Source organism: Cetorhinus maximus, chromosome 3, assembly GCF_964194155.1.
Source record: "Cetorhinus maximus chromosome 3, sCetMax3.hap1.1, whole genome shotgun sequence".
NCBI classification, from domain to species: domain Eukaryota; kingdom Metazoa; phylum Chordata; class Chondrichthyes; order Lamniformes; family Cetorhinidae; genus Cetorhinus; species Cetorhinus maximus.
This window is the reverse complement of record NC_135881.1, coordinates 177,982,984-178,001,246: the sequence shown is the minus strand read 5'-3', so window position 1 is coordinate 178,001,246 and position 18,263 is coordinate 177,982,984. Positions and strand designations below refer to the sequence as shown.

At 43.5% G+C, this 18,263-nt stretch overlaps 1 protein-coding gene across 3 annotated transcripts in view; it reads left to right on the top strand.

The window, feature by feature from the left end:
• matcap2 (microtubule associated tyrosine carboxypeptidase 2) overlaps positions 1-18,263 on the top strand; it is a 52,900-nt gene that overhangs the window by 24,216 nt on the left and 10,421 nt on the right. For 2 of the 3 annotated variants that reach the window (XM_078539321.1, XM_078539322.1), the window contains exons 3-6: positions 3,050-3,193; positions 4,775-4,907; positions 6,331-6,636; positions 12,806-12,903. In XM_078539321.1, coding sequence (XP_078395447.1) covers positions 3,050-3,193; positions 4,775-4,907; positions 6,331-6,636; positions 12,806-12,903 — 681 coding nt within the window. Of the gene's footprint in view, positions 1-3,049; positions 3,194-4,774; positions 4,908-6,330; positions 6,637-6,771; positions 6,829-12,805; positions 12,904-18,263 lie in introns of those variants that run through there. The other variant, XM_078539323.1, reaches the window with a different exon arrangement.

Sequence of the window (18,263 nt, the reverse complement as noted above, 5' to 3'; positions counted from 1 at the left end):
ACATTGACGTGGGTAGAAGATTGGAAACAGAGAGTAGGCATAAATGGGTCATTCTCTGGTTGGCAAGATGTAATGAGCGATGTGTTGGTGGCTCAACTTTTTACAATTGATATAAATGATTTTAATGAAGGGACAGAAGATATGGTTGCTTAAATTTGCTGATTATACAAAGATAGGTGGGAAAGTAAGCTGTGAAGAGGACATATGGAGGCTACAAAGGGATATAGTTAGGTTAAGTGAATGGGCAAAGATCTGGCAAATGGAGTATAATGTTGGAAAATGTGAAATTGTCCATTTTAGCAGGAAGAATGAAAAAGAAGCATTTTGTCTAAATGGTGAGAAATTGCAGAGCACTGAGATGCTGATGGATATGGGTGTCCTAGTGCATGAATCACAAAAGGTTAGTTTGCAGCTGTAGCAAGTAATTAGGAAAGCTAATAGAGTGCTATAATTTATTGCAAGGGGAATTGAATACAGAAGAGAGGTTATGCTTCAGTATACAGGGCATTGATGAGAACACATCTGGAGTACTTGTGTACAGTATTGGTTTCCTTATTTAAGGAAGAATGCAAATGCATTGGAAGCAGGTCAGAGGTTTACTAGACTCTTACCTGGAATGGGCGGGTTGTCTTATGAGGAACGATTACGCAGGCTAAGCTTATATCCGCTGGAGTTTAGAAAGGTAAGAGGCGACTTGATTGATAAGATCCTGAGGGGTCTTTACAGGGTGGATGTGGAAGGGATGTTTACTCTTGTGGGAAAATCTAGAACTAGGGGCCACTGTTTAAAAATAAGGGGTCACCCATTTAGGTCAGAGCTGAGGAGACATTTTTTCTCTGAGGTGAGTCTTTGGAACTTTTTTTCTCAAAAGGTGGAAGCAGAGTCTTTGAACATTTTTAAGGCAGGGGTAGATAGATTCTTGATAAGCAAGGTGGTGTAGGGTTATCAGTGGTAGGTGGGAATGTGAAGTTGAGGTTGCAATCAGATCAGCCATGATCTTATTGAATAGCGGAGCAGGCTGAATGGGCGGAGCGGCCTACTCCTGCACCTAATTCTTATGTTCGTAAATTGACCAGAAAGTTCTGCAGCTTCACAACTTGTGCTATATCTCTTAGTCCCCAGATTTTACAAGCCAATTTTCCCATAGCATGCAACTATTTTTCCAGGAAAATCCAGCCCATTAGGTCACTCTGACTGATATGAGGTAAATGTAGTCGGTGCCTTACTCATACTGAATGACATAGGCCTCACCGACATCATAGTTTATATAATAATTTTCCTCCCACTTTACAAAAGTTCCCTAAGTTAGTATTCCCTTTCAAAATCTCATTCTCCATTATTTACATTGTAATTCTGTTTTTTGCTGCATCTTCTATCATGGATTTCCAAGTTCCTTTTTGGTTAAGATCCAAATACTTTTCCATGGTCCAGGGCTGGTTGATTGATGCAAGGTCATCATCATAAGTATCCTCTTCTGGTCCACGGCCATCCATCCATTGGTGCCTCTTAAGAATTACTATTCGGTGACTTAAACTCTATAAAAGCAGAAAAAAATTAAATCTCTTTTATAAAGAAAGAACTTGCATTTATTTAGCACCCTTCACAACCTCAGTGCATTCCTCAATCAATGCCCCCAAAATTAATTAACTTTTAAAAAATCTCATTCTTGTTTGTGAGGCCTTGCTGAGAACAAATTGACTGCTATGATTCCCTACATTCCAATAGTGACTGTCCTTCAAAAGTAATTGGCTGTGAAGCGCTTTCTAATGTCCTGAGGATGTGAAAGGGGCAATATAAATGCAAGTTCTTTCTTTCAGCGCCACTAACCCCTTTGAGTAACTATAAAACTTGCCCCTGCCTCAACCTTCCGCTATTGCCTACTTTAGTTTTTTCCACTTAAAGTTGAGGGTTTTCTGGCCACTCAGTTGCGACAAGCCTATGTCCCATAGCACTTACAGTCCATCTCTTTGTCTTATTTTGAGTTCTTCAATATTGCTGAAAATAGAGACATGTTGTTGTAGCTTTTCATCTTGCACTCATCAGGACAGATGTAAGAATACCAAATTTCAAATGGAACAACAATTTATACTGCGTGAGAGAAGGGGTGCTGAATGGTTGGCAAGTAATCTCTCTGACTGGTCAAAATATTGCCATGAAGAATGCACCAAGGAACAGTTGCCCCCATGCATTTGTTTAATTGAAAAAGGCGCAATGCCTGAACATGTTCTTTCTGCTTGCAGAGGACAGGGCTACCTGAGTATGAATATATGTTGCTTTTAGTAAGTGTAAGAGACACACATTGTGAGCTTAACTGATAATCTTGAATTGGCTGTTGGTTTTGAATTGGTTGAGTGTTTCTTTAAATAATTTACGGGATGTGGGCGTCACTGGCTAGGCCAGCATTTATTGCACATTCCTAATTATTCATGAGAAGGTATGGTGAGCTGTCTTCTTGAACCATTGCAGTCCCTTTGGTGTAGGTACACCCACTGTTAGGGAGGGAGTTCCAAGATTTTGACCCAGTGAAAGTAAAGGAACGGGGATATATTTCCAAGTCGGGATGGTGAGTGGCTTGGAGGGGAACTTCCAGGTGGTGGTGTTCCCATGCATCTGCTGCCTTGTCCTTCTAGATGGTAGTGGTCGTGGGTTTGGAAGGTGCTGCCTAAGGGGCGTTGGTGAGTTTCTGCAGTGCATCTTGTAGATGGTACGCACTGTTGCCACTGTGTGTCAGTGGTGCAGGGAGTGAAAGTTTGTGGATGGGGTGCTTTGTCTTGGATGGTGTCAAGCTTCTTGAATTCTTTATTATGGGATCGTTTGAACCATCAGTTTTTTTTTGAAGCTTTTGGTCTACTTTTAGTAGTTTCCTAGCCTGGCATATATTGGAAAGCATTGAGTAAATGATTCCTTGCACTTACTCATATTTCATTCACCAGGCCAACAATAAGAATACTGACTTTGTTCTTTCTTTAGAAGTAAATTAAAACCTGTTTCTTGCATATCCAGTTCCACTTTAAGAAACCTACTTCAAAGAATCTTCTTTTTCCAACAGGCAATTAAGATAATGAAAATGGCTCTGCAGAAATATGGCAGCTATGAGAAGTTTGAACAAGCGACAGGAGGAAGTCTGCTCACCAAGAGCCGCATCTGGTTTTACGTGAAGAAGTACATGGAGAGGGAGGACTGCCTTGGTGATGTAAGCTGAAGTAGAAAGACCAGAGTCTAATATTTATAGATGCAGTTGTGCAATGCTAATTTATGTGAATGTTTTTGTTTGTACAGTTTAAAGACTGCAAACTGAAAATAGTGTTGTGGAGGAACAGACTGTATAGGTGGTGTGAGCTTTGTATCTGGATGACATTGCCGCCTATAACAGAAATCTATTATAACTTTGGCTACACTGGTAAACTGTGTGTGTGATATTTGTGCCACATTTATATCACATATTATGGTTAAAAAGATAGTTTTTTAATGATTTATATGCTAATGAAATGATTCAAGGATATTGCAGCAGAGTATGTGAAATCCTTTATTGAAACTGAGAGTAACAAACCTCAGTAATGTCAGAAACAAAAAAAACTCAGCTAGTCTAGCAGCATCTGCGGAGAGAGAAACAGAGTTAACCTTTTGAGACCGTAAGACCCTTCAGTCTGAAAGGGGTGGAATTGCGGAAGGAATCAATGATTAGGATCATGAACCCTGTTTGATATTTCTTTTTGTCTCCCTACTCCTGGGATGCTGATATCAGCTGTAGTACCAGCTGCCAACATTAGGAGCAGAATATTGTCGTTGGCGTGTGGGCTTGAGCCCGACACGCCAACGCGCAAAATGACGCGAGATGACATTGGGCGTGCGTCCTGACGTCATAGCTCGTCATTTAGATATTTTGTTCAGCGAGCGCGCGCCGGAGGGGGCTGCATGCCCGCTGAACTGTAAAAGGCCTATTAAAGCCATTAGGAAACTAACTAAGCCAATTAACAGTGCTGCCCGTCCAACCTGAAGGTTGGCTGGCAAGCTAAGAACCCAAGCGGCCTTCGTGTTTTTCAGGAAACCTCATCCACGGGCAGGATGAGGTTTCCTGAAAGTTTCATTAAATAAATTTTAAAAATTTCCCAAAATATAAAAATATGTTCCATCTCATGTAACACTGTCACATGAGGGGACATGTTTAGATAACTTTTTAAATGCTTTATTTAATTATTTTAATGTCAACTTAATCCCCCTGAGCCAGCTCCGTGCCTCAGGGAGATCGCTGTGCTCTTTCACATGCATGCGTGAAAGAGCGCAGGCTCCGACTCTCCCTCCTTCCTACGCCCGCGCAGGTAGCGCTGAGCGCTACTGGCTGTGTGTCACGCTGGGCAGGCCTTAATTGGCCCGCCCACGTAAAATGGCGGTGCACAGCCGATCGCGGGCGGCAATTGGCTCCGTGCCCGCTTCCACCCAGCCCGCCCAACATAGATAAGTTTCTGGCCTAGCCCTCTAAACACGTCAGGCATTAGACCTGGGAACTCCTAGGGAAGTATGAATCAATTCCTTACTAAAGGAAATCTATTTGTTCCAGTTGCCTACACAAATGCTGCTATGAAACTCAAAAATTAAGGATGAGTAAATAAAGCCCAGGAGTTCAAAGGGAATTTTCATCCATTATTTCTGTTTTATTAAGTTTAGGTGAAGGATTTTCCATGTATTTTTAGTATCACTATTTTCTGTTTAGTTACTACAGGCTGTGACTGTCCTGTAAGCCTTCTAAGTACATTTCATTTTTTTAACTTTGCAGATTGCAGTCCACTTAACAGATGATCTACTTTCCCGTGCCTCTATGACAATAGTGAATGGACGTCCGACTCTGACCATCAATGTTTCTACTGCTCGAGAGCACTGGCTAGAGGGGATGTTGAGACATGAGATAGGTTTGAGAATGCACATTGACGTTTCGTAACTGTGACTCAAAGTAGGGGAGTCAGTGCTAAAATCAATAGGCCAACAAATAACCTTGAGACGGTAACCAGAGCATTTGTTCCTACTTTAAAATTAATGTCCATTTAACAGGTTAGGAGCTAGTGCAATAACGAGTAAGTTTCCAATACTGAACAAAATCCTTAAATATATTCCCCTCTCAGCTTCGCCATGACATGTATTTGTAGACATATATCTAGAAAGTTGTGGTTAAGTAATTTGTAATGTACTTGGAAAAGTATCATAGATTGGAGTCACCCAATACACCTAACTTGAAGCACTTCAGTTGCAGATTGTATGGGGTAAGTATGTAGGCCTAGAGTACGATATGATGATTCCTCCTCCTTTCCAGCTTGAAGCAATCCTGTACATTGACTCTATCCACCCCATCTGGTTATAACACTCAAGTGGTCACCTTTCATTTAAGAATATGGAGAATGCATGTTGCTGGCTATTGAACTGTCAATGGGTTGATGGGCCATCAATTCAAAGCCATCTCACCAGATGCATAGAGGCACATTTTTTTCCAGCAGTGTGTTACCAAATAATAATCAGCAGTGGGATCTCTCACTGTTATTTTTCAGCTCTTCAGTCCTGGGATATGGAGGCTAGGCTCAGTTGGCAACACTGTTGCTTCTAGGCTAAATAGTTGTTCAAGTGGCAGACCGAGGCTTGAGCCCATAATTGAGTTGATTTTGTAATGCAGTATTCTGAATATTGCATTGTTGGTGGATTGAATCAGGCGTTAAATCAAGGGCTATCTGCCTATTTAGTAAGATTTCTTTGCACTAGTTGTAGAAAACTGGAGATCATATTGGTGTCTTCAAGCAAATCTGGTCATTCATTTCTTTGCTGTTAGTGGGATTTTGCTGCAGACAAAATGACTGTTGTATTTGTCAAATAGCCACTGCTTTTCAAAATAATTGCTTGTCTGTGAAGTGCTTTGGGACATTTAAGATGGGACTAGGTGCTATATAAGTTCAATTTTAAGTCCCTCAACAACTGCTCTGCAAAAGATTGTCTTTGGAGGGGAAGGACAAAAAGAAGAGACTAACCGGACATTTTCACGCCTTCCTGCGTCTAACCACAGGGGTCATTGCCAAAGGTCTGCTCCCACTAACAGCAGTAAATGGAAGTCCAGGCAAATTTTATCTTAAAAGCAGCATAAATAAGGTCCAATGCTGGAAAAAGCCCACACTGGTTTAGTTTAATTGGAAATATTCGAATCTACCTGCTTTGCCCTTTAAAGCAAAACAAACTGTGTGCTGTGTCTCTCTGTTTAACTTGGGTCTAAAGGTTGGTAAAATATATCTGGCTTGATTGCGAATTTTCCTTTCTAGCGAGTCTTGTGGAATTAATATTGAATTGCTTGCGCAGGTACCCATTACCTTCGAGGTTTAAACAACAATCTACAGCCCTGGTGTAACTGGAATGGTCGTAAAAAATATGGGCTTAAACCAATCAACCCAACTGAAGAGGGACTGGCCAGTATTCACAGTGTGCTGTTCCACAAGGACCCTTTCCTCTGGAGAGCAGCTCTGCTATACTACACAGTCTACCAGGCCAGTCACATGTCCTTTAGGGAGCTCTTCCTGGACATTGGGAAATTTGTGGAAAACCCAAACACTCGGTGGGATTATTGTGTGCGAGCCAAACGTGGTCAGACTGACACATCACAACCAGGTAGAAACTTTGAATGAAACAGACTTCAATACACGGTTAGCGATCATATCCGTGGAATATATTCTTAAGATTTTTGTCCCTGCAACTTTGAATGATTGTGATCATGTAACTGAGCTGCACCTTCCTTCTTTTCAGGAAATCCAAAGATGATGATTATTTAATGCAGATAATTATAGAGAAATTACAGCACACAAACAGGTCATTAATCTCAACTGGTCTTTGCTGGTGTTTATGCTTCACATGAGCCCATTTCTAATTATATCAGCATATTCTTCTAATCCTTTCTTCCTCATGCATTTATCTAGCTTCCCCTTAAATGTATCATAAATAATGAAGATTGTCTTCAACAATATGGTTTCTCCATTGGGTAGTTGAAGCACAGACCAAATTTGATTCCTGGTCTGTTGAAATTTGTTGATCTCCACTGGGAACAGTAATATTGAGAGAATTGCTTTCAGTGACCCTTAACTTAGAGGAGGGAAATCAGCCAGTGTTCCTGCTCCTCTGCTGTCCAGTGACTTTTGACGCACATGTGAGTTCGAGAGGATAGCACCAGGGCAATGCCAAAGTTTGTTGCCACGTCTGGCACACGGCCAATTGAGTAAGCAATCAGGTGGCTGCCAGTGCATGTGGAACTGAATTCTAGCAAATGATCTGTGCCTTCAGAAGGGGAGAGGGGAGAAAAAATAATCAGGATCATCTAGCTTTAGTACACAACTTCTAGCTCCCCACAGATGGCGAGGCAGTAATGTGGCTGCTGAACCTGAACTCTCAGGTTTCCTGTCCAGAACTTCTCCCCCAATCCACTACTACTCTTCTGCTGCCTCCATTCCAAATGTACCTCCTCGTAAACATCAGTGCCTAGGGATCAAACACCTTATTTGCATGGCTCAACTACCCACTGTTTTTTGAGTCATTGGGGGAAATCCTGTGTTCTTGCTACCAGTTAGGAAGGCATTAAACATTTTCAGTTCTTTTCCTGCACCTACATTTTCTCAATATCCTCTGCATTTTTAACTGGTAGAATTTTCGTATGCAAATACTTTTACAATGTTGTTACTTTTACGACTACATTATAACAAAATGCAACATTAAAGCTTCACAACATTTAATAGGAGAATAAACTAAGTCGCAATGGGAGCTTGCAGACAAATAAACTATAACAACAGCTTGCATTTATATAGCACCTTCAACATAGTAAAAGGTCCCAAAGCACTTCAAGGAATGATCAAATAAAATTTGACGCTGAAGCACGTAAGGAGATATTAGGACAAGTGACCAAATGTTTTATCAAAGAGTTAGGTTTTAAGGGGCATCCTAAAGGAGAAGAAAGGGGTAGAGGGAATGAGAAGTTTAGAGAAGAAATTTCATTGGGGCCTAGGCAGCTGAAGGCACCTTCGCCAATGGTGAAGTGAAGAAACAGGGATATGCAAGAGGCCTGAATTAAAAGAGCACAGAAATAATGGAGGATTGTAGGGCTAGAGGAGGTCATAGAGATCTGGAGGGATTTGTCAACAAGAATGCGAATTTTAAAATTAAGGCATTGCTGTGAGAGTCAGTGAGCACAGGGGTGATGAACGAACGGGACATGGCGCGAGTTAGGATTCAGGCATCAAAATTTTGGACAAGTTCGAGTTTACAGAGGCTGCATGGTGAGAGGTGGCCAGGAAAACTTTGGAATTGCATTGTCTAGCAAAGGCATGGATGAATGTTTCAGCTGAAAATGAGCTGAGGCAGAAGTGGCGAAGGTCGATGTGAGCCTTGGCAATTAAGAGGATGTGGGGTCAGAGGCTTAGCTCAAGGTCAAATAGGACACCAAGGTTGTGAACAGTCTGAGTCAGTGGCCATGGAAAGAAATGGAATCAATCGCTAGGGAATGGAGCTTAAGGTGGGAACCAAAAATAATGGCTTCAGTCGCCCAATATTTAATTGAAGCAAATTTTAGCTCATCCGCTGTCGGGTGTCTGCCAAGCGGTGTGACAATTCAGAAGTAGTGGGTGCACAGAAGGCAAATAAAGCAGATCACAGAATCACAAAGGGCATTATCAGGCATGCCCATAAGGGGCCAAAACACTTTTTTAAATCACTTGCATTAAATGTAAATCAAAAGTAAAGGGTCTTTAACACCAGATGAGAATCACTTCTGAAGCCTGTAGATAACTGTAACTTCCATACTCAATGACCTATTGTTCAGTTTTGCAGTGTAAAGGAGCACCTTTACACATATTAAATGTAAGTGCAAATGGTGAAAATGTCAAATGCAGATGTTTATTTGCTGTGCTCTGAGACTTTACTGTTAGGAGAGCTGTGCTAGCGTATGGGTTATTTGAATGATTGATGTCCACAGTTCTATGACTCACGTTGCTTGAATGCCATCAGAGACATGGTTCAGATTGCAGGCATATTCAATGAGCAAGAAATCACTTCGTCAACTGTATGACTGGAATAGTTTGCTTTTAATAAACTGATCTATTTAACTAGTTGTGATTTCTTGCTGATGACTAGTCTTATGGCAGAGGGAAGAAGGGAATTAAGTGCAGTATAAATTTGAAAGGAGGAAAATTATGCAATGTAAAGCAAATGTTTCTACTTGTATCAGGATGAGACCAAAAGTAGGGGTCATAAATATAAAATAGTCACTAACAAATCCAGTAAGCATTGAGAGATTGCTTATGATATGGAACTTGTTACCATGAGGAGTAGTTGAGTTAAATAGTATTTGCCTCAATAGTATAGCATTTAAGGGAAAGCTACATAAACACCTGAGGGAAAAAGGAATAGAAGGATGTTTTTATTCCTTCCTGGGATGTGGGCATTGCTGGCAAGGCCAGCATTTATTGCCCATCCCTAATTAGCCTAGCAAATGGTGGTGGTAAGCTGATGCCTTGAAGTGCTGGTGTACGCATGGTGTGCCATGTGGTGTACGTACATTCACGGTGCTGTTAGGTAGGGAGTTCCAGGATTTTGACCCAGTGACAATGAAGGAACAGCAATATATTTCCAAGTCAGGATGGTGTGTGATTTGGAGGGAAACTTGCAGGTGGTGGTCTTGCCATGCGCCTACTGCCCTTGTTCTTCTAGGCAATAGATGTTGGTAGGTTTGAAAAGCGTTAATGAGATTAAATGAGAAAGGGTGGGTGGAGGGTCATGTGGAGGTCAAATACTGGCTGTTTAGGAGCTATTAGCCCAATTGACCTGCTTCTATGTTGTAAATACTATGTAATATAAAAGAGGGAGAATTAACTTACATCATAGCACCTCAGGACTTCCTAAAGCAGTTTAGAGCTAATTAAGTACTTTTGAAGTATAACCTATATTGTAATGTAGGAAACGGGGCAGCCAATTTATACACACAATTCCCTTAAAGAACAATAATATATAATGGCATCTGTTTGGGTGGTCGTTGGTTGAGGAATAAATATTGGCCAGGGAACTGGGAAAATCCCTGCTCTTTGAAAAAGTAGTGGAAACATTTACTTCCACCTGAGAGGACAGACAGGGCCTTGATACAATGTCTCGTTTGAAAAATGACAGTGCTACTGTCAATGCACTCAGTAAAAGCATAGAAACTAGAATAAGCCATTTAGTGTGTGGATCCTGTTGTTATTCCATGAGATCATGGCTGATATGTAACTTAACTCCAAATACCCGCCTTTGGCCTCATATCCCTTTGGATAACAATCCATTAATCTCAGATTTAAAATTTACAATTGATCTAACATTAATGATCCAAACTTCTACCACACCTTGTGTGTAGAAGTGCTTCCTAATTTCACAACTGAAAGGTTTAGCTCTAATTTTTAGTAGACTCCCGAACCAGCAGAAATAGTTTTTCTCTATATACCTTATCTGTTCTCCTTCATAACTTAAACTTCAATCAAATCGCTCCTTAACCTTCTAAATGTCAAGATAAACAGTTTGTGTAATCACTGCTCTTAACTGGCCTCCAAGGGTTAAATTATCATACTGGTAAACCTATGCTGCAATCCCTCCAAGGCCAGTATATCCTTCCTAAATTGTGGTTCCCTGAACTATTCATAGTACCCCAGGCCTGGTTTAATCAAGGCTTTGATACCTAAAGCACGACTTCTACCCCTTTGGTATTCTAGTACTCTACATGTGTACTCTACTCTACATTAGATTTTTTTGATTATTTTCTGTATCTATCGATGTCATTTTAATGATCTATGTCCTGGGCCCCTAAATCTCTCTGCTCAGCCAGTTTTTAGCCATTTCCCTTTTAGGAAGTACCCAGTTCTAACATTTTTACGTCCAAAGTGGATGACTTTACATGTTTCAACAAAAAAATCCATTTGCCACAGTTTTGCTCATTCACTTAAACTATCAATATCTCTTTGCAATTTTATTCTTTGATCTGCACTTACAATGCCAACTCTCTTTGTCTTATCGTCAAATTTAGATATGTGGCTTTCTATTCCATCATTGATGTCATTAATATGTATGGTGAATAGTTGAGGCCCCAATACAAGTCCTTTTGGGACACAGCTAGTCACATCCTGCCAATTAGATGTCATGCCCGTTACCCCTACTCTCTGTCTTCTGCCTTTCAGGCTGGAGTTCAACCTAGAGTTTGTGCTCAACTCTCTTGGAACTTAAACCATCAACCTGACTTAGAGCCCACAAAACTGAGCCACAGCTGATGCATATCACAACATGGTTTTGGGAATTGTGGTCACAACTAAATTTTTTGAGTAAAATATGGAAATTCTAGAGCAAATTGGTTTTATTTTCATGTTTAACAATCATCCCCTTATGGGTGCCCGTGGCAAGTCAACCCAAAACCAATGAATGTCCTTGTGTGTGATGTGTCTGTGATGTGTGATGTGTCTGTGATGTGTGTGTGTGTGTGTGTATGTGTATATACATACATATATCCATTCCTGTGTGTATTCATGATTCCAAGTGTTGAGTTAGGCCCAGTTCCCTTGGATTATTGGATTGTGGGTTCATGTGCCAGACCTTAGCTTGTACTCTAGGCTGGCACTCTTGTGCTGCACTGACAGATGTGCCGCATTTGGTATGAAATACGATGTCAGCACTATTTAAGAAGAACAGGGGAGTTCTTCTGATTTCCTGGCTAACATTTATCCTTCAATCAACATTGCCAAAATAGAAAAACAGGTCTTTTAAATCACTACTTTTGGTGATACTTTGCTGTGTGCAACTTGATTGCATCATTTGTCTACATATCACTTCAAAAATAATTCATTAACTGTGAAGCACGTTTGGATGTCCTGAAGATATTAACAGTGCCATGTCAATGCAACTTATTTCTTTCTTACAGCTGTGTATGTTTTCTTTGTCTATCACCATGAATATGTCTTTGCCCAATTTTCCCTCTCGTATACCTGTGCTTCTCTCAGTTCTCATGTGTCTGAACTTCTTTCTCTCTGAACATTTTTAACTCCATGCCTGAGCTTTGTTTATACTCAACTGAACAATGTCTTCACTCTGTCTCTATGTGAACTTCTCTTTTGTAGTTGTGTGGAAATTAGTTGTACAGCATTGCCACTTTACAACAGTGACTACTTTTCAAAAGTTCTTAATTGGCTGTAGAGTGGTTTGGAATGTCCTGAGGTGATGAAAGATACTCTTTCATTTATCTGTGAAACCTCCTTTCTTTACGAAATTTCTCTGTGACTGAAACTTTTCTCTTGTTCTTTGCCTTCCTTCAATCTTTGTCTTTTTCTTCCCCCTCAATGACTGCTTTCCTTTTTCCGCCTCCCTTCCATTCCCTTGTTTTTCCAGTCCCTCTCTTCTCTCCCACCCTCTCTTCTCCCCCTCCCTCTCTTCCTCTCCCTTTGTTCTTCCTTTCCTCTATCCCTCTCTCACCCCTCTCCATCTCCTCCCTCTCCTATGTCCCTCCCTCTCTCCCTTTGTTCTTCCTTCCCTCTGTCCCTCTGTTCCCCTCTCCATCTCTTCCCTCTCCTATGTCCCTTCCTGTCTTTCCCCCCCCCCACCCTCTCACTTTCCCCCTCCCACACCCTCTCTCTTCCCACCCCCACCCTCTCCCTCTCTTCTACCCACCCCCAACTCCCCTGTTTCCTTATCCTCCTCCCTCCCCAGATTGATGTGAGAATACAGCATGAAAATTATTCTTGGTGATAGAGAAATTATTTATTAAGTATATCTGATTTGTCTTATTTAGGCTGTTTTAGCAAAGACCAAGTCTATCTGGATGGTATCCTTAAAATTCTGAGACACAGAGATAACATCGACTTCCAGCTTTTAACAGCACTGGGGAAGGTACAGTTGAATTGACAGCCCGATTTTCCTCTTGTGCTGTTCACACAAGTATTGATAATACTTTCTGCAAATTCTCAGTTGTTACAGATGTAAATGCTGAAATGGTCAACTAATTATTACAACCTTGTTGTGGCAAGGCCAACCCAACCCCTGTCTTATATGTCCATTGAGCTTCAACCTCTTTTAGCTCAGACTTTACCGCGCACAGATTCATAAAATAGCAGCAAACTCCAGAAAATAAATTAGGAATGTGTAAAGCTAACAGCTTCCAAATCCATTTTCTCTTCATTGATTTTTAAGTTGCCTTGTTTAGAACTGAGGGACAGTGTAAATTGTCAGACTCTGTATGACAGTAAGTTTAGTTTTCTAACTTGGCCTTCAAAATAAACCAGAGGTATTACTAAACTAAAGACGAGTGTCATGAACCTAACAAATGACAATTTTAGATTTTATTCAGACACTTGATTTACATGCATCTATAGTATTTTTGTTCTTTCTTGATGACGGTGCAATGGAAAACCTACAGAAATTGTGCTGTTCCACGATTCAAACCAGTCATTTGGCTAAGTGTCAAATTTCTAAGCATCAAATTTGGCAGTTAGCATTCCTGTTGAATGTTGAATTTAGAACAAGATGTACAAATTGGCAAGCTTATAAATATGCAACATATAAAGCTTACTGTGTAACTGGCCGTGAATGCCTTCAATGAAACCAGTTTGATCAACTTCTAATGGGTTATAGAGCCACAATGCAAAGCAGTACCTAATTGGCATTCTCACTTGGAGAGGCTGCAGCATAACTTAATGGAAAAATATACCTTAGTCAGTCAAAGTTGTTTCAAATTGTGCCTGAGGTACATTGTTAAGAGTAGAAGGAGCACCTGACCTGGAAGTACCTCATTCTACTACTTGATGCCCAAGGTGAAGGTTTTCATCCCCCAAATTCACTAGAGAACAAGGCTAGGTTACACTGTTATATTGAGCAATATTAGAATACTTGGAAATGAATATTTGACCCTAACTTTTTTATGAAACTTATCAAAGAACTCAGGTTTCACCCACGTTTATTTCCATTTTAACTCTGCAAATTGAGCATATGAGCCTGAATGAAATTGTAGTTTCGGATTCATAAAATATGAGAACATATTGGATGAGAAAAGACCATTCAGGTCATCAGTCTCACTTCTTACAAAAAGCATGCACTCTTTGGATCTTCTTCAATTCATTTATCTTCAATCGAAGTATAACAAGTACAGTACCAGGAAAGACTGGCATCCATCAGGTCAGTCCCATAAAAGAGTGTCCTGTCCCCTCAGTTACCAACTTCCTCAAATATCTATCCTCTTCTCCTTTAGAGTTTCCCACACAATCTACCTCCACTCTCTTTCTGGACAGGTCTGGTCTGTATGTTCATCACCTCCTTTGTAAAGTAGTTAAATCTTAGCTGTCTTGAGGCCTTCCTCTTTTTAAGTTTAAACTTGCATCCCCAGATTTTGATGTTTGTGGCAATCTCCTGTGGAAATGTTCGGCAAAGTTCTTACCCACCTCCTCAAAAGATTAAGAGATCTTCATGAAATTTAAGGGAAAGATTTTCTGGGTCAAGAAAAAATTACAAGATTAGGATCGAGGACATGGCCATGGAGGAATTTGAAAAAGAAGGGTGAGAATTTTAAAATCGAGCTGAATGTAGCCCAGTGAGCACAGAGGCGGTGGGTGAAGAGGACTTGGTGCACGTTAGGACATGGGCAGCTGAGTTTTGGGACGACTTCAAGTTTACAGAGTGTAGAATATGGGAGGCTGGCCAGGAGTGGGTTAGAATAGTCAGGGCTAGAGGTAACAAAGGCATGGGTGATGGATAAGGGTTTCAGCAGTCGTTGTTAAAGAGGTGCAAACAGGAGGTCTTGCTGGTGGTACAGATATGAGGTAGGACGTTCATCTCCAGGTCATATATGAGACCAAGGGCAGAATTTTCTGCCTGCTGGACGGGCAGAGCATGAATGGCCGCGGGCAGGCACGGATCCGATCGGCGCCCGCGATCGGGGCCGCGCTGCCATTTTGCGAGGGCGGGCTAATTAAGACCTGCCCAGCGCATTTCTGGCTCCCTTGAATAGCAGGAGTGTGCGGCCTGCGGTGGGCGTGCACAGACCGCTGGGTCCAATGGCAACCCGGCAGTCTGTTTAAAGGAAGGCCTGGCCGCCTCCTGTAGGCTGCTCACAATGGCCACGTCCAGGTCACACTGCAGGGGGCTGAGCAGGGCAAACTGGAGGGAAGGGCAGAGGAGCAGGGCAGGCTGCAGGGTCTGCCAAAGGGGCAGGGCAGGCTGCAGGGTCTGCCAAAGGAGCAGGGCAGGCTGCAGGGTAGGCTAGCGGGGGGCCAATGTGCCCCTTGCATTTCTGATCACTGCCTTGCTGCCCTCCTCATGGAGGTGTTGGTCCCCCAAGATGGGAGGAGGAGGCCCCCCTCTACATGACCAAACGTGCCTGGGAGGAGATGTCGGAGGTGGTGTGCTCTGCGACGTGGTGCGGCGCACCTGGATCCAGTGCCGTAAGCGCTTCAACGATTTGTTGCACTCGGGAAGGGTGTGTACCATGTTGGCATTGGGCATTTAACCCAGCAGGTAGCCTTAGCCTTTGAGGCCCCCCCCTCCCCCAAGTCTTGCTGTCATGACTGCATTGAATTTTGTTGGGCATTTCTCGTATGCTGGGTGGGCAAGCAGATAGTGCCCGTGCTTACATCAGCCTGAGTGGTTCATGAGGAGATGAGTTCTCCCCCGCACCATGTGTTGCTCTTAGTCGCATATGACTATTCTGGGGGAAACCTGCAGGAGTTGCAGCTAGGCGCATACTCAGAATTCCAATACATGTCCTATTCACGGTGATGAGATTGTGGAAGGGGAGCCTCAAGGTCTTGTGACCAAAAGCCATCTGCTGTCCTCGACGCTGCACGTAGTTGCGCCTCCTTGCTATAGGATCAAAGACTGTATGTTTCCTAAAGTGATGGACGCAGAATGTGTCCAACGTGGCTGTTGAGGGGGGGTTGGGAGCAGGCGTACTATCTTTGTGTGACTGATCAGCAGTAGCGGGGAGAGGAGGCTCTGGAGGGCTGATTTGGGCCACTGTGGTTGGGGTGCGGTGTGCGCATGCAGAGTCCATGTGCGATTAGCCGCAATGAAAGGTCTTCTGTGCTTTACAGGAGAAGAATGCTCACAATGCGTCTCAGCGTGTGAGGACTGGAGGCAGCCAGGCCCAGCTCATGATTTTAAGCCGATTCGAGCAGGAGGCCCTGGAGCTGGAGAGGCGCCATGCGCCCAGGTCCACTGGTGTCAGTGAGGCTGGGGTGGAATGGCCAGGAATTTGAGGTCAACAGTGAGATCCACTTTATCCTCCCACCATCCATAGCACTGGTGATTGTTTGAATCATTATTGTTGCAACATTCTATCAGTCTGTGAATGAGCAGTCAGAGGTGTGGGTCATAGACAAAGGTCCCTTGGCCCTTCGAAGATGCGCATGTCTAGCATCTTCCAAAGTCGCCTTATCCCATTTCCCACCACTATCCCCATGGCCTTGTATGCCATGGCATCTCAACTGCACATCCAAATACTTATTACATGTTAGGAGGGTTTCTGCGTCCACCACCCTTTCAGCCAGTGCGTCCCACATTCCCAACACACTCTGTGTGCAAATGTTGTTCATCACATCACCTGTCAACCTCATGCCCCTTACCTTAAATCAATGCCACCAGGTTACTCATCCCTCCGCCAAGGGGAAAAATTCCTTTCTATTGACCCTATCTATGCCTGTCATAATGTTATAAAGCTCAATGATGTCACCCCTCAATCTCCTCTGCTCCAGGGAAATAACCCCAGTCTATGCTATGCCTCCTCGTAAGTCAAACTCTCCAGTCCAGCCAGCATCCTGGTCAACGACCTCTGCACTCTCTCCACTCCAATCATATCCCTCCTGTGAAGCGCATTTCACAACTGCACGCAGAACTATAGCTGTGGCCTAAGCAGCGTTTTCTGCACTTGCAACATGACCTCCCTGTTCCTATATTCTATTCCTCGGCTAATAAAGGCAAGTATGGCATTGACCTTCTTAAATGCCTTATGTAGCTGTCCCGCCACCTTAAGGGGCCTGTCGACATGCCCAGCAAGGTCCCTCTGATCCTCCTTATTTTCCACGGTCCTACCATTCATCGTGTATTCTCATGCCTTGTTTTTCCTGCCCAAGTGCATCACCTCACACTTATCCACATAACATTCCATTTGGCATTCCTTAGGCCAACTGACCAGCCCGTCTGTATCCGCCTGTTATGTAAGGGTATCCTCCTGACTATTTGCCACCCCGCCAATATTCGTGTCCATAGGTTCTGGAAGGCTGAGCGCATAATGAGCCAGGGGGAAAGGGATGAAGTGCGTCACTGTGTGGACGCTAACTGATCCACTGTCCTTGTTGTTAATTTCAGCATCATCAGAGCATGGCCGGCAGGAGGAATTCTCCATCTCATACCTGAGGGCCCTAAAGTATCACCTGCGTCACGCCATTTCTGCGAGGCAGGCACCAGCACAGATACTAGCACCTTGGTGGGCATTACAACATTGGCTAGTGTCCCGGGGCACAGTGGAGAGGGAACTTCATAATCACTGGAGGAGCTGGCAGAGACAGAGAGTGCCGATGGCGTCAGCAGTCGGAGGACTGCAGGGGACCAGGCACATGCTCAGTAGGTGCTTGATGCGCCTCTGGAGTCGTCCGCGACGCAGCAGCTGCAGGAAATGTGACCGGGTGTGTGGGAGCATCTGGGAGTGTTACATGAGACGATGCTTCACTTGGTGTCCGTGGTGGAGGAGTCCACACGGAGCATCAGTGATGCAATGAGCCTCATGGCAGAGCGTCAAGCTTCCTCCATGGGGAGAGTGGCAACTCTCGTGGAGAGGGGCTTCCAGGAGAACAATCAGGTTCTCCTGGGGTAATACTCGGACCTGCAAGCCCTCACAGCGCCAATGGCCACAGCTGGTCAGTGCCAATGTGGGAGATGGTGTGGGCTTCAAGCTTCCCAGCTCGTTGCCCATCCATCGACGGTGAGCAGGGAGGTCCGGGGCAACCTCACGTCGGCGGAGCAGCTGCCTGTCGTATCTGTGGGCTCCTCAGGACACTCCAGATGAAGGTAACAGCTGCTCCGCCCCCTCCCAGTGACCGCTTCATCGGGTGAGGCAGCGACAACTGGGGAAATGCCACTGCGTCCCCCCTTTCCAGCGCAAGATTGTGGAGTGTGCAGCATGTAACCACTATCACTGAGACACGATCTGGGGGGCACTGGAGTGCACCGTCCGAGCGGTCCAGGCATTGGAAGCGCATCTAGAG